Source organism: Haliotis cracherodii, unplaced genomic scaffold (assembly GCF_022045235.1).
Source record: "Haliotis cracherodii isolate W230 unplaced genomic scaffold, xgHalCrac1.p SCAF_10, whole genome shotgun sequence".
NCBI lineage: Eukaryota > Metazoa > Mollusca > Gastropoda > Lepetellida > Haliotidae > Haliotis > Haliotis cracherodii.
In genome coordinates, this window is record NW_027266265.1 from 4740113 (window position 1) to 4753052 (window position 12940).

The 12940-nt window shown below is 39.1% G+C and overlaps 1 protein-coding gene across 1 annotated transcript in view; it reads right to left on the reverse strand.

Annotated features, from left to right (window-relative positions):
* Nucleotides 1-12940, reverse strand: part of LOC139453980 (mesenchyme-specific cell surface glycoprotein-like) — a 29870-nt gene that overhangs the window by 2603 nt on the left and 14327 nt on the right. Inside the window, exons 9-10 of the mRNA XM_071235447.1 lie at nucleotides 1386-1603; nucleotides 758-855 (exon numbers count right to left, since the gene is read on the reverse strand). Of these exons, the coding sequence (XP_071091548.1) occupies nucleotides 758-855; nucleotides 1386-1603 (316 nt within the window). The remainder of the gene's footprint in view (nucleotides 1-757; nucleotides 856-1385; nucleotides 1604-12940) is intronic.

Consider the following 12940-nt stretch of genomic DNA (forward strand, 5'->3'; position numbering starts at 1 on the left):
CTATCCACGGGTCCGGGTAGTCCTGTAGGTACCGGGGCCTACTCAGTACCTACCCGACCAGGGTACCCGAGTTACCCGTCCCAGCCCTAATAGAGACACATATATAATTAGTGATATAATTGATGAGACAATTGTTTATAACATACAGAATATATCTCCCACATTTTCAAGAATTGACTTTTTTACGTTTATAACCCATAAATGCAAATACATGTTGAATTTCAACATATCATTTTAGATAAATAACTATGTCAACAATAACAACTTAACTGCTTATTTAAAGATTTAAGCACAAAATTGTAGACAGAAATACGAAATAAGTGACAATACAAGTCCCGACAATTCTGTTATCATCCAATCAGGAAACAGTAGTTTGTTAGTGAGCGTAGCTTATTTTGTCGGGTTATGTCAATAAAAACGCAAAAAGAACTGTTATTTCGTCAATCAAATACCGACGGAATCACTTGTAATGTATGTTTTATGTATGAAATTCAGTTGGGAGAAGCGCTACTAAAATGTCTGACGTTGAGAGGTCTTACAGCCGAATTGCGAGGTATAAGAAATATATTTCCAGGAGCTTGATTGCTTTTTCAGAACCCCTCCCCGAGAAAATCAAATGGTTACCCCCCTATTATCCAGTCAGGATATACACTGTAACTTGACACCGGGTGTTGAAGGATTCTCAAGTAGTTCACATGATATGTATACCACACACGGTGTATTGGAACATATTTACATGTACATTAACCAACGTTACCTGTTAGTACCACGTTCAGCAGCGTCACAGACCCCGACTTCGTACCCATCACAATGATTGCCTCCCTCCCTGTAGGACTTTTGTCCTTTGGCAAAAATCTGAATGGGGGAAAATACGGAGGATACAGAGAAAGTGTTGTTGAAAAATATCACCAATCATTTTAATCAAATCACATGTGACGTCAATATTTTGTCAAATGCTCCATGTCGATTTACTCAGCAACTGAGGAATGATAGTGACGCCAGATCTCGCCGCATAAAGTTCGTCTATTACAAAGGCCGCTTTTGAAGACATGTTGGTTTGTGCAACTCGTGAAGATCCGGGGTAGAATAGGTCTTTAGCAAGTCATGCTTGCCGTAAAAGGCGACTTTGCATGTCGTAAGAGGCGACTAACAGGATCGGTGGTCAGGTTCGCTGACTTGGTTGATGCATGTCATCGTATCCCGATTGTGTGGATCGATGCTCATGATATCAATCTGTGGATTGTCTGGTCCAGACTCGATTATTTTACAGACCGCAGTCATAAAGCTGGATCGATTCTGAGTGCGGCGTTAAACAACAAACAAACACACCTCATAAATGTACGTGACCGTCTCTTTCAAACAGTGTTGGGGAATGAAAGACTTACATGATGTGTTCTGGGGCGACGCCCTTTATTGCCTTGTTGGTAAACATACTTCTCCACGTCAGTGATGTGTTTTTCACCCCAGCCCAGATACACTCGAGTCTTGGTTTGATTCCGTCAAGGATGGAGTAGACGCTGATAGTTCCTGGAGCCTCGTTCCCGATGAAGATCAAAGAGAGTCTACCAATTGCACCAACTGACACGCTTTCCGGTTCAGGACCCTGTCACATTATTATTATTATTATTATTATTATTATTATTATTATTATTATTATTATTATTTACAGATAAAAATAAAAAATGCAGCAAAAAGGGTTTGTGTGATCCTGGCAAAGTCAGGCTGGTTGGGCTCATCATCAGCTCAGGGCCCTTGACCCCTCTACACGCAACCCAGACAGCGAATGGGACTTCTCCCAGGAAGCGCTACCTTGTCAAACCCTCCAACAACTTTTCGGAGAATGTGAAGACTCCCCAACACTGCAGCCTTCTGCATTACCCAGATTGTCAGAAGGGCTGTATTCCTGGTAGCAAACCCGGGTACTCTCGAAATGTCAGTCAACAGATTGGGAGGTACCAAACCTAAGGCACTGAGAACAATGGGAAGTCGGACATCTTGGTACTTGGGTTGCAAGCGTGACATTTCGAAAGCGAGGTCCGCATGTTTTCCATGTTTTTCCTGAATCTTGTCAATCACATTAGTGTCATAAGAACAGAAAATTCAATGATCAGGGTTGTTGGCCTGGATACGTCTGAGGCTGTGAACGGGCCTATTCCAAAGAATTTTGTATATATCATTTTCCATGACGCCCTCTACATATTCTGGGTCGTACCATGGAAGGACCTCTGTGTCAAAAACGCAAGCATGGCAAAGACAGTAATAAAATGATCGACCTACTCAGTCATGTCGCCTAAGATTCTGTGTTTGTGCCAAAGATGGGCATCCACTGACAATGTGTTGGGCAGTCTCATTAAATTCATTACATAACCTAAATTTCATATTTACATTTTGATGCAAAATCACACAGTGACGGCTTTGAGTTAGTCTGTCCTACAAACCCTGATACAAATATATATCAAATACAGCCCATGCAAGTCTATAATGTTTGGCAAGTCTAGATCACTGCAAATGAAGAGAGTCACTGGGCTCCTTTTTATTATATTTTTATTAAGATAACTAAACAACGTTTTTTTTTATGTAAGATGTGTTCATTTCAGAGACTAGATGTTAGTCTAGCTTTGAGTGGGAAGTCCTGGTCCTGAGCAACAAACAGAAAGCCTTCTGTTTCACTTTTTTTCAGGCCAGCCGACTTCATCCAAGCAAAGGACTCTGCAGGGTTGCAAATCATCTGAACACACTGCACATAAACTCCGACACACTTGACTGATCTCGAAGGGACTGGAAGGCTGGGAACGAGGTGGGTGGGTCAGATTAAGTACGAGGAACTGTGACAATTGAATGAGGGAATATATGTTTGAAATATATCCAGCTTATAATACTTCTGACACAGATCTGTGTTGATGTTAATGTGGTAGCGCACAAAGCACACCAGCTAAGTCAGTTCATCAATCATATGCGGGTTTATCATACCACTAAAAAATAAGATAATTATGTATATAAAACACAGTTGACTTGCCTTTGCGTGTGTTTGTGGGGGGTGCCACCATTGGGGCAGAGCACGTTCAGCTTTTCGCAAACACCTGGTATCATAACTATTTCATAGTGGTTCATGAACACGTGCTCATGATATAGTCGGAATCGTACAAGCGACTCTGCTTTTAGCAGAGATTTCTATTGAATGTGGAAAAGGTTTTTGTCGCTTTATGCCAAGTCAGATTAACAATAGTGATATGAATGAATCGGACACCGGGTGTCCTTTGACAGTTAATTTAGTTTACTTCTTTGGGGTTTTATATATTACTTGACACTGGGCACGTGATTCATTACTATTGGAGTACCAAGTTCACAATTCCGGTCACGGTGTGCATACGACACGCCAACTTAAGTCTTCATCGGAGTGGTCAGGGCGGACGTCGGAGACGTTAAGCAACTTAATGAAACCAAGGGAGGTGCTAACAGGTAAAGGATTATATACTCAGTAATTCATCATAGTGTATCACATTCGTGTATAAATGAGAAATCTAAAGCATGTCTGATGCACCAACCATTTCACCAATCACCAATGGTTATCTTTCAACCAGCCCCCACCACCACACACACAGTAGTAGCAAGACCAGGGGCTCGTTCGAACCAACGATCATAACTGGCTTAAGGGGCGTAACTCTTCACGGCGAATTGTAGTGAGTGAGTGAGTTGGGTTTAACGCCGCTTTTAAGAGTATTCCAGTTATATCGCGGCGTGTCAGCTTAATGTGGGAGGAAAGCCCGAAGTGATGCAGGACTCAGACGTTTACCACTTCGGTGAAACCAACGAGCTCGGGTATGGTGCTGACAAACCTAGAAACATAATCGGAGATTCGAACCCACAATCATAGGTTTCTGGCGTACCCAAGGGACGCAACTCTGCACAGCTAATCGCGGCGCCTTAGACGACTGGGCCACCCGTGACCCCCACGGCGAATTGTAACCCCTACCCCCACCCTCGTGTTGAGGAAGTCTTAACACATCCAACAGCTCGTCCTAAACTTTGTTTATTACTTTGTTTTGTTTTCCGAAAATATAACTCGTTTTGATGACAGTTCTTTAGATTTTACTTGACGGTTCAGTGACCCTGTCAATATCAAGGGTAAACTTGGTTCATCTGTTCGCAGGTAATTATAATACGTTCCCCGAAACGACATTTCCTTGAGTTGAATGTAGCTCAAAATCCACAAGCTTCCCATTCTCATAACAAAAGCCGACAGCTTGGGTGCACTCAGTCTCGTGTGCAAGCTGACACGTTGACAGTGGGATACACTGAATCAGTCACTCGGAATATCTCCAAACATACCGATCAACAATCCGATCGAATACACCCCGTTTACTCGATGATGAGACGAATCACTTTGGGAAAGCTTTTCATCGGTGTGTTCACCGTGGCACTGACAATATTTGTGTTCGTTTCCTTGAGTGACACAATATCTTCACGAAACAAGAAGGAAATTGACGAATTAGTCCATGCGGGTAAGTCAATATATGATGTTACGTTTCGTTGCAATATATAATTTATAAATATTTCACCTGTGGAATTTAGAGGTATATGTTACATCCAATCTGTGCAACTCCCCATTGCATGCATTGGACGGGCCGTCTGCCCAATGCACGCAATGTGCAAACAATTATTTGCTCATTGCATGCAAATGTAGCAGGTCGTGGAGTCATCCTACAGATGACATCCTTACCTTGTCAGCCTGCTGACGGGATTAACCTCTTCGGTCATGTGGACAAGACGTCCGCCCTCGGATCTGTAGGTCCGTGGTTCGAATCCCATCACGAGACTCGGAACTTTTATGGCCGCTACACAAATCTATTTATCAAAATATTTCACAATATGGACAAGCAGCTTGTTCATGTCACGCAATGGGCAGGTACAGTCCGTTTGACTCCAAATGAGAACGATGAATTGCAAAATAACTCGAAATCCAGAAAAGTGTATGAAACAACAATACGATGCTTGACCATGAATACCCTTTACCCAACAAAATCTGAATTTTGTTTATTTTAAGACCTATGACGGATGAAGTTCTTTAAGAAACTATCATGTAATTTTGTATAGAAATGTGTACATGACACGTAGGGGGGACAAACCGTGGAAGGCACAGCGCAAGCACGCATGCACTGCACGTTCTGTGGTAGGGGAAATGACAGAGCGTTAGAGGGGCCGTCTCATGATAATTTCTGTCGCAATCTGACTAGCTCATGCCATAGATCTCGTCGTCGGAACTGCTGGTGCCTGAACCGACTGCCACTATTATAGGTTGGACTGTTGCTGGCCGTAGTCCATCTCGTGACCAATAACGTTGCTCTATCACGTCAACGACTGTGGCCACACAACGCCTCCATGTTTCTACTGTTACCCGACCAAGGGATTCCTTTACGAGTTGGTCAACGTCTCGTAATTTGAACGTTGTGTTCGATCGTCCAATGTCACTGCAAACACGAAAACGTCGTTTTTTCCGTACATGGTCATTGGACGGAAAAACGACGTTATTTGGACGTTTTCAAACAATCGTTTTTCCGTCCAAATAACGTCGTAATTTGACATCGGAATTTACTGGGAGAGAACGATATCATCAAGCTCCTCCATTTCTTGATTGAAATTGTCAATCAAGCAACAGTGTCTACCGGTATTTCTACTTCTCAGATTTCATTGGTCAGTTCTCGCTTGTTAGATTACAGGCCCCCGTTTGACGCTGCACTCGAAGCGCTTAGCGGAAGTATTGAAATCAATCGTTCTGCGCATGCGGATTACTTAGTGCCTTGTCCAAATTTTCCGATCTGTGCATTCGCGATTTCGCATATTGTTTCCGAGATTTCATGTCACCACTATTTGACAATGATTCATAAACACAGTCTCGTGAAAGTTCGGAATCGTACAATTCCAAACTGGTAATGCCTATTCAGACTAATGCTTAGTCTCTAAAACTGTATAGTTTTGAAAGAAACAAGTAACTCAATTTAAATTGAAGAGGAGCCCCATGGCCAGTGATATGGGAGATTCCGAGATGAACCTATTCTATGGCTATACTGTATCGTGATGTCTTCAGAAATACAAATTTCTTTCAATATTTATACTACGAGATAGTAAGGGTAAGGCTGAACGTAGACAATATCGCTAATACAGATATAACGTATTTGAATGTTAATACTAAAGACAAACACTCATTACTTTTGCAGTGACGATATAACACGTATACACGTTTATTGGTAACTTTCGTCAGTTTTGCTCTTCATTTTAATAACTTTGTTTTCACATACACATGTAGCAATACCCGACAAGCCTGTCATACATAATTATGAGGCAGTGTTCAATCTTGTACTGACTTACTCTGGTGTTTCTGAGCGAAGCTTATTGGCTTGGGTGTTACACCCCGTTTTTCTGGTAATCCTATTATTACTGTATTTTTTATGTGATGACACCCTGTTTTCTGGATCACGGCTCCGTGATTATCCATAACAATTAAGATGAACATTCAGTTCAAGTAAATGATGAGTTTGTTTTGACGCCACAGTCAGTCAAAGACCAATGCTGTGAGGTTTGATTACACACTTCTTCCAGGTCGAACATCGTGGATCCTCATTTTGAGAATCAAAGTTCATATGCTAATCCATCTGCGAATACCGCCCCGCTCAAGATCACCTTACTTGTTGCTAAAACTATCATCTATACCCCACTCTCACCACCCCCCCCCCCCCCCCCCCCCCCCCCCTTAACCCCACACCCCACCAAACACACACACCTAAAAAACCTGGACAGGAAATACTGCTGATAGCCTCTGGTCAACTCCGCGCTACCGCAGAATGTTCGTCCAACTCTGCAGGGGCATTCTAGACTAACATTTAGTCTCTGAAATCTTATATTACACAATATCCTTCTTGACTCTAAAAATAAAAAAATTCCCTATGCTGATTTCAGAATAGAAATGCTGTGGAATAGAGCTAGCTTGAGCTGGCTAGACTTGTTTTGTATGCATTTCTAGATTATTATTTTTTCATAAAATAAATATATTCCACGGTCATGGTGCAGGACTAGGGGCATTCAAACACGCTGAAATGTTTTCGCCTTGCATCCAAGATGGTGGACAAGTGAAATCGCATAAAATTTGGCTATTATAGGTCGCTGCCTCTTTTTTGATTACCCAATAAAGTCACTTCAACATCCAATTTCCGATACAAGTAAATGAATAAGTGAGTTTTACGCCACAATTAGTCAAAGACCAACGTTGTCTGGTTTGATGACACACAATCTACCAGGTAGCACATTGTGTACACCCTATCCCCATTTAAGTCTCCACTGTGCGTATTCCTGGTGACGAAAAGGCACAATGTACCTAGGAATCTCATTAATACATTCTCTACCTCTAGAAGATTATATAGTTAACATGCTTATCCATCTCCAACTATCATGCCGCTCAAAAATCCAGCAGGCCCACATTCACACACACACACACACACACACACACACACACACACACACGACACACACGACACACACGACACACACGACACACACACACACACATTGTTTCATTCAGTATCAGTAAGAAACTAGAAATAACTGCCTTTGTTCTGTGAATCTCACCAAGTTTCAGCTTTCGCCTCTTCATTTGTGGAATGAGGTTTCACATTTGTAAAATGATCTCTATTATCTGTCTGTACTATCAACTGTGCCCTCACCCCCTGCAGCCTTCCCGTCCCATATTGCCAAGCAGGTCACCCACAAGGAGGAATACGGCCCTCCATCATTCCAGTTGTACCGTGCCTAGCACAATATCTTGTGGTGCCTTGCTGTGGCCAAACATTTTGGAACAATATGGCAAACATTGATATGTAAACAGCAAATTTAATTCAGTTTTATTTCAACAAAAACGGAAAAAAAATCCTACTTATTTTGTGGATACCATAACAATAAATCAAACCAATAGATGAATATCAAAAATATTTAGCAATTCGATAGTCACAATTCCCACTGTTTGTCCAAAGTGAAATGTTCTTCATGAATACTGTAAATCATGAAATTAACGCAATAATAAATCAGCACATTGATGCGAGTATAGAACCCTGGCTTAAAATGCGTCATGACATTTATGAGAGTAGCCTTTCAAAAATCACCGTAGACTCACAATTGAATAATGTAGTATTGGCTGATAGACGTTCGACCGAATACTATCATTTGCCAACTTCAACTGTTCATCTAATTTCCATTAATGTATGTTACATAGTTATTATGTTCATGGGCTTCATCACTGAATGTATAGTGTGGAGGACTACTTCAGTTGAGGATAAGTAACATGAATAATGATATTATTATGCTATTATCATTATTATTCCTTCAGATTATTAAAAAAAGTCATTATGTTTTCATATTAAACATAGAGAAAGAGGTATGGAGATTATGGAAGATATTTTTAGCACAGGATTTGTTAACATAATTCTTAAAGATACTATGTTTTGTTTGTTTGTTTGTTGTTTAATGCCAAACGCAGCAACTTAAGGATATTACAACATACATACATTTAGGTGTTTTTAAAAAAAAAATTGTATTATTTTGCAAATGTTACAGGGATCTGATAAGTGATATAATAATATTCTTAAAAGTATGAATATGTTAGATTTATCAACCAGAAATATTGCACACCAAAGGATAATCATATTTCATGACACTATTCTACGTCGAAGTCTACGATATTTGTGTATGCTATTGCTACATGATTGGTTATGACACGGATACGTCATGATAAAGCAATGAGAAATTGATATTTGATGATATAAGATAGCTACGCGATAAGTCGCAAAGAACAAAGAAGGAAGCGATATTTATTTCACGATAAAACATGTTCTCTCATGACGTCATTTATGGAGATTCGAACATGCACTAGCAACTTGAAAACGTCGTAAATTTAACCTTATTTTGGAGAGGTATGTGTCTAGTGTGTTGTTTCCATTAGATGTAGCTGGGGAAGGTAAATAAGGGCAGTGCCCGAACAATCGCACCCGAAAGTGAGAGCGAAATGGCAATCGGTATTGGGAGAAAAGGTACAGATAATCGACGAGAAATTGTGAGAATATGACCAAAAACCCAAAGAAAGACCAAATTCAAACCCTCCTGTTTATAAAATGGATTTATCTGGCATGGCCGCGGTCGGATTCTATTCAAGGAGTCATCATTATTTAAGTACGGGTAAATATTTTAAAACTTGTACTTTTTCCTAATTTAACACCCTTAAAAGAGGCTGTAAATAATGTGGATATCTCATATAGAAATAAACGAGTCGTGGTCGTTGTTTAAAGTACAATAAACAACTCCCACTCGTCGTTTGTTTCTTAATTACATGACCATATACACTAACATTATATATTTTCATGTTTATCGGTCAACAAAAGCGATATAAGCATTTCCATTACCATAAGAAACGCTTGCCAAAAGTAGCGCCAACTGCACGATTACGACAAGACCAGGAGCATGTTTCATGATTTACCATAACAATGATGACACTAGGTGCTCGCAAAACGCGAGCTCATTCCGATCCACTAGTGGCACCCGCAAAGGCAAGCTAATTGTTCACCCGAAAAGGCAGAGAATTGCATCAGACATCATTTTGGTCATTGATACGTCAAACCTGGAAATGTCGTCTACACATCCAACACAAAGCCCAAGCAAGGACCCTAATCCTTTAAACCCGCTCAAAGTTCTGTTTATTACATAGTTTTTACATTTTCCCCTAACCTAAAGTAATCTATACTAGTTCTGAAGTAAATCGTATTTACCCGTATGAATCGTCTTATGTCATTTATTGCCGATAAACAGAATATGCACACTTGCTAAAAGTAATGTGTGATAAGTCACGCACCAGACCTATACTCTCGATATACATGCTGCGCTTACTTAAAAAAACTATTCGGTTAACAAGATACGTATATTAAAGTGCCATGCTTTCCTGATGTGTTATCATTCTTATTTGAAATAATGACATAAATAGTTACCACTCATCTTTCAATATTTTCCAAGGTTGGGTTATCACGAACGTATATGAATATATACAACAGCTGTACTTGCTTATCTTTATACTTAAAAGCATCAGGTTTGTCTGTCATACAGACCCCGAAACAAATATGTCCAATACAGCCCAATATTTGGCATAATGAAGGTCTCTCGGCTCCTTTTTATTATATTTTATAACTATTGTTTAATAACTGTTTTTTTCTGTCAAATATGTTCCTTTCAGAGATTCGATGTTATTCTAGCATCAGGTCTGTGGTACGTTCACTACATCAGCGTTGACATTAAAACGATATTTACATATATAAATACATACAGAGGATATGCTTAGCATTTGTCTTTTAAGGAAGAGTGCAGGACGACTTGTTTTATACATTTATATATCTGGACATATATGTATGGACATTTGGATGAATATAGATATACCTCCTTATAGATAGTGTTCGTAGACGATTGTAGAACGTGCATGAAGAAAATGGAATAATTATGTGAGTAATCGGGTCAAGACCACGTTTATCAATATTCAGCTATATTGCGATATTGGTTTCCAACATACAAGACGGACCATGAAATTATGACTTGAATTTGGAACTCGCTTTCTGGTGTGATGTAACACCCCATAATCTCCTGTAGAAAAAGAGCTTAAAGCACGAATAAAGGTCACGAGATGATACTGATGTATACATCTGGACATATATCTGCGTAGTATTACTACGTTCAGTATATATGTATGTTGCGCAAAAGGATATTGTAGGATTGACGCTGACATGCGCATATAACCTATTCACCAGTGGTGTAATATTTAATTCATTTGTATTTTGCACATATCGATAGGAACATGGAGAGTCTGTCTGAAGATATACAGACATGCATGGGATCTTTTGGATAGTTGTACCTCACGGCTAGACGAACGCTTAGTCTCTGAAAATATATTTTTTTGATTAAAACGAGAAACTATATTTAAATTTAAAAGGAGACCCAGTGGGATGGAAATTTCAGCCTGAACCTGTTGAACAGCTAGGCTTGTTTCATTTGGGGCTATAGCATTGCAGTGAGGCCTGGGGGGAAGGGAAAACCTGTTTACACCCATCAGATTACAGTCACTACTTCTCTCTCCAAACGAAAATAAAATACGTGTTTCTTCTTAATCCTTCTAATTTTCTATTTAGATACATGTTTTAACTTTAAAGTAATTATATGTATCTCATGTTAAAAAAATGTATTATTGGTATCTGTGGTGTTGGTACCGTTTTGTCGCCATTGTGTAGCTTTTGTGGAGTTGCTATGAATATCAAATACATGTCTTGAAATATGGACTTGTAATAGAACCCATCATTGAACTATTTGCAGTCTAACCCATCTAATTGGCTCGTATGGACATATTATCCATCTACTTATACACACTTATTATGGACATATACATAATTTCATTGTACCTTATTATTAAAAAAATACCCGTGAAGATCGGGGTTTGAATAGGCCTTCAACAACCCATGCTTGTACAAAGGCGACTCACATTATCGGGTGGTCAGGCTCGCTGACTTGGTGGATACATGTCATCGTATCCGAATTGCGTAGATCGGTGCTCTTGATGATGATAACTGGATTGTCTGGTATATTGCTGAGTGCGGCGTTTAACAACAAACACTATTATTAAACACCTTCCAACAACGAGAAATTAAACTTATATTTTCTATATATTCTGTTATATTTATAACATAATTTTGATTCATAATTTAATTATTGCGTTGCTTTCTTGCCTGTCATTCAATGTACATGTTCAAACCCCTTAACTTTGAATATTTATTTTTTCACAAATGGTTACGTTAGTGAGTTGCCTAGATCTCTCGTTACCTTCTCACACGAACAGATTAAAATAATTTGTTTTTACTATCATATTTCAGTTTATTTAATTCATGATACGAAATTAATAATTCAAATATCACAGTAAAGATCATATTCGTTTATATCACTATCTGATGTTAAGGTTTTATTGCAGAAATTATAATGAATTCAAAATGTAGAAAGATACACAATTTGCCATTATTTGACTTTTAAACTATACAAAGTATAATATAATGATGAGAATTCCTGTAACGGAAAGTATTTAAGAAAGAAATATTAGTCGATTAGTCAGATATGCCCTTCAGTAGTAGTATTGTTTATCTCCAGAGAGAGGTTTACATTGTAGTTCTCATTATTTGTGGATAATTAACCAGCAACATAGAAAATATATATTCTACCATAACGAAAGAATACAGAGTATACAATAACTCGCAATTGTTCAAAAAGATATTTCAAATCACAATAACATATCTTATATAAACAGAGGTGCTAATGGTTTAATCTCTACATTGTGCCCATGCTCGTGATCCCTTGTTCTATTCATCAAACAGCCCAAACCCGAAACTCCACAACATATCCGATTACACTGACCCAGTTCTCCAGTTCTCCAGTTCTCCATGCGATACTGCCGCTCTTGTACGTCTCCTAGTCCATAGAGAATAAATTTAAAAGGAATCCAACTCAAATCTAGAACTATTTGTCAAGCCTAGATTGCCTCAATTCTATCCATGAAAGTAAGCGTTAATAAAAAATATTGTTCTTGGCTGCTTCAGATTATATTTTGTAGATACATATTTTTAACTACGAAAATTGTACTGACACCGGCACTGTCCCTATTGAAGCTATTTATAGCTCATACCACACAATAACAAGACCAGTTAGTCCCCCGCCGGAGCGCCTGGAGTTTGGTTATATCATCTAACATGGCCAACTCTGCTCTTAAGTAAACAAGAAGTGGTCCTTTATGATCATGCTGGGTTTTGGTCCTTTGCTTGAACAATAATGTAACTTAACTTCTTTTATTGAGTCGTTTATTTGTAGATAATTTCGTACACAG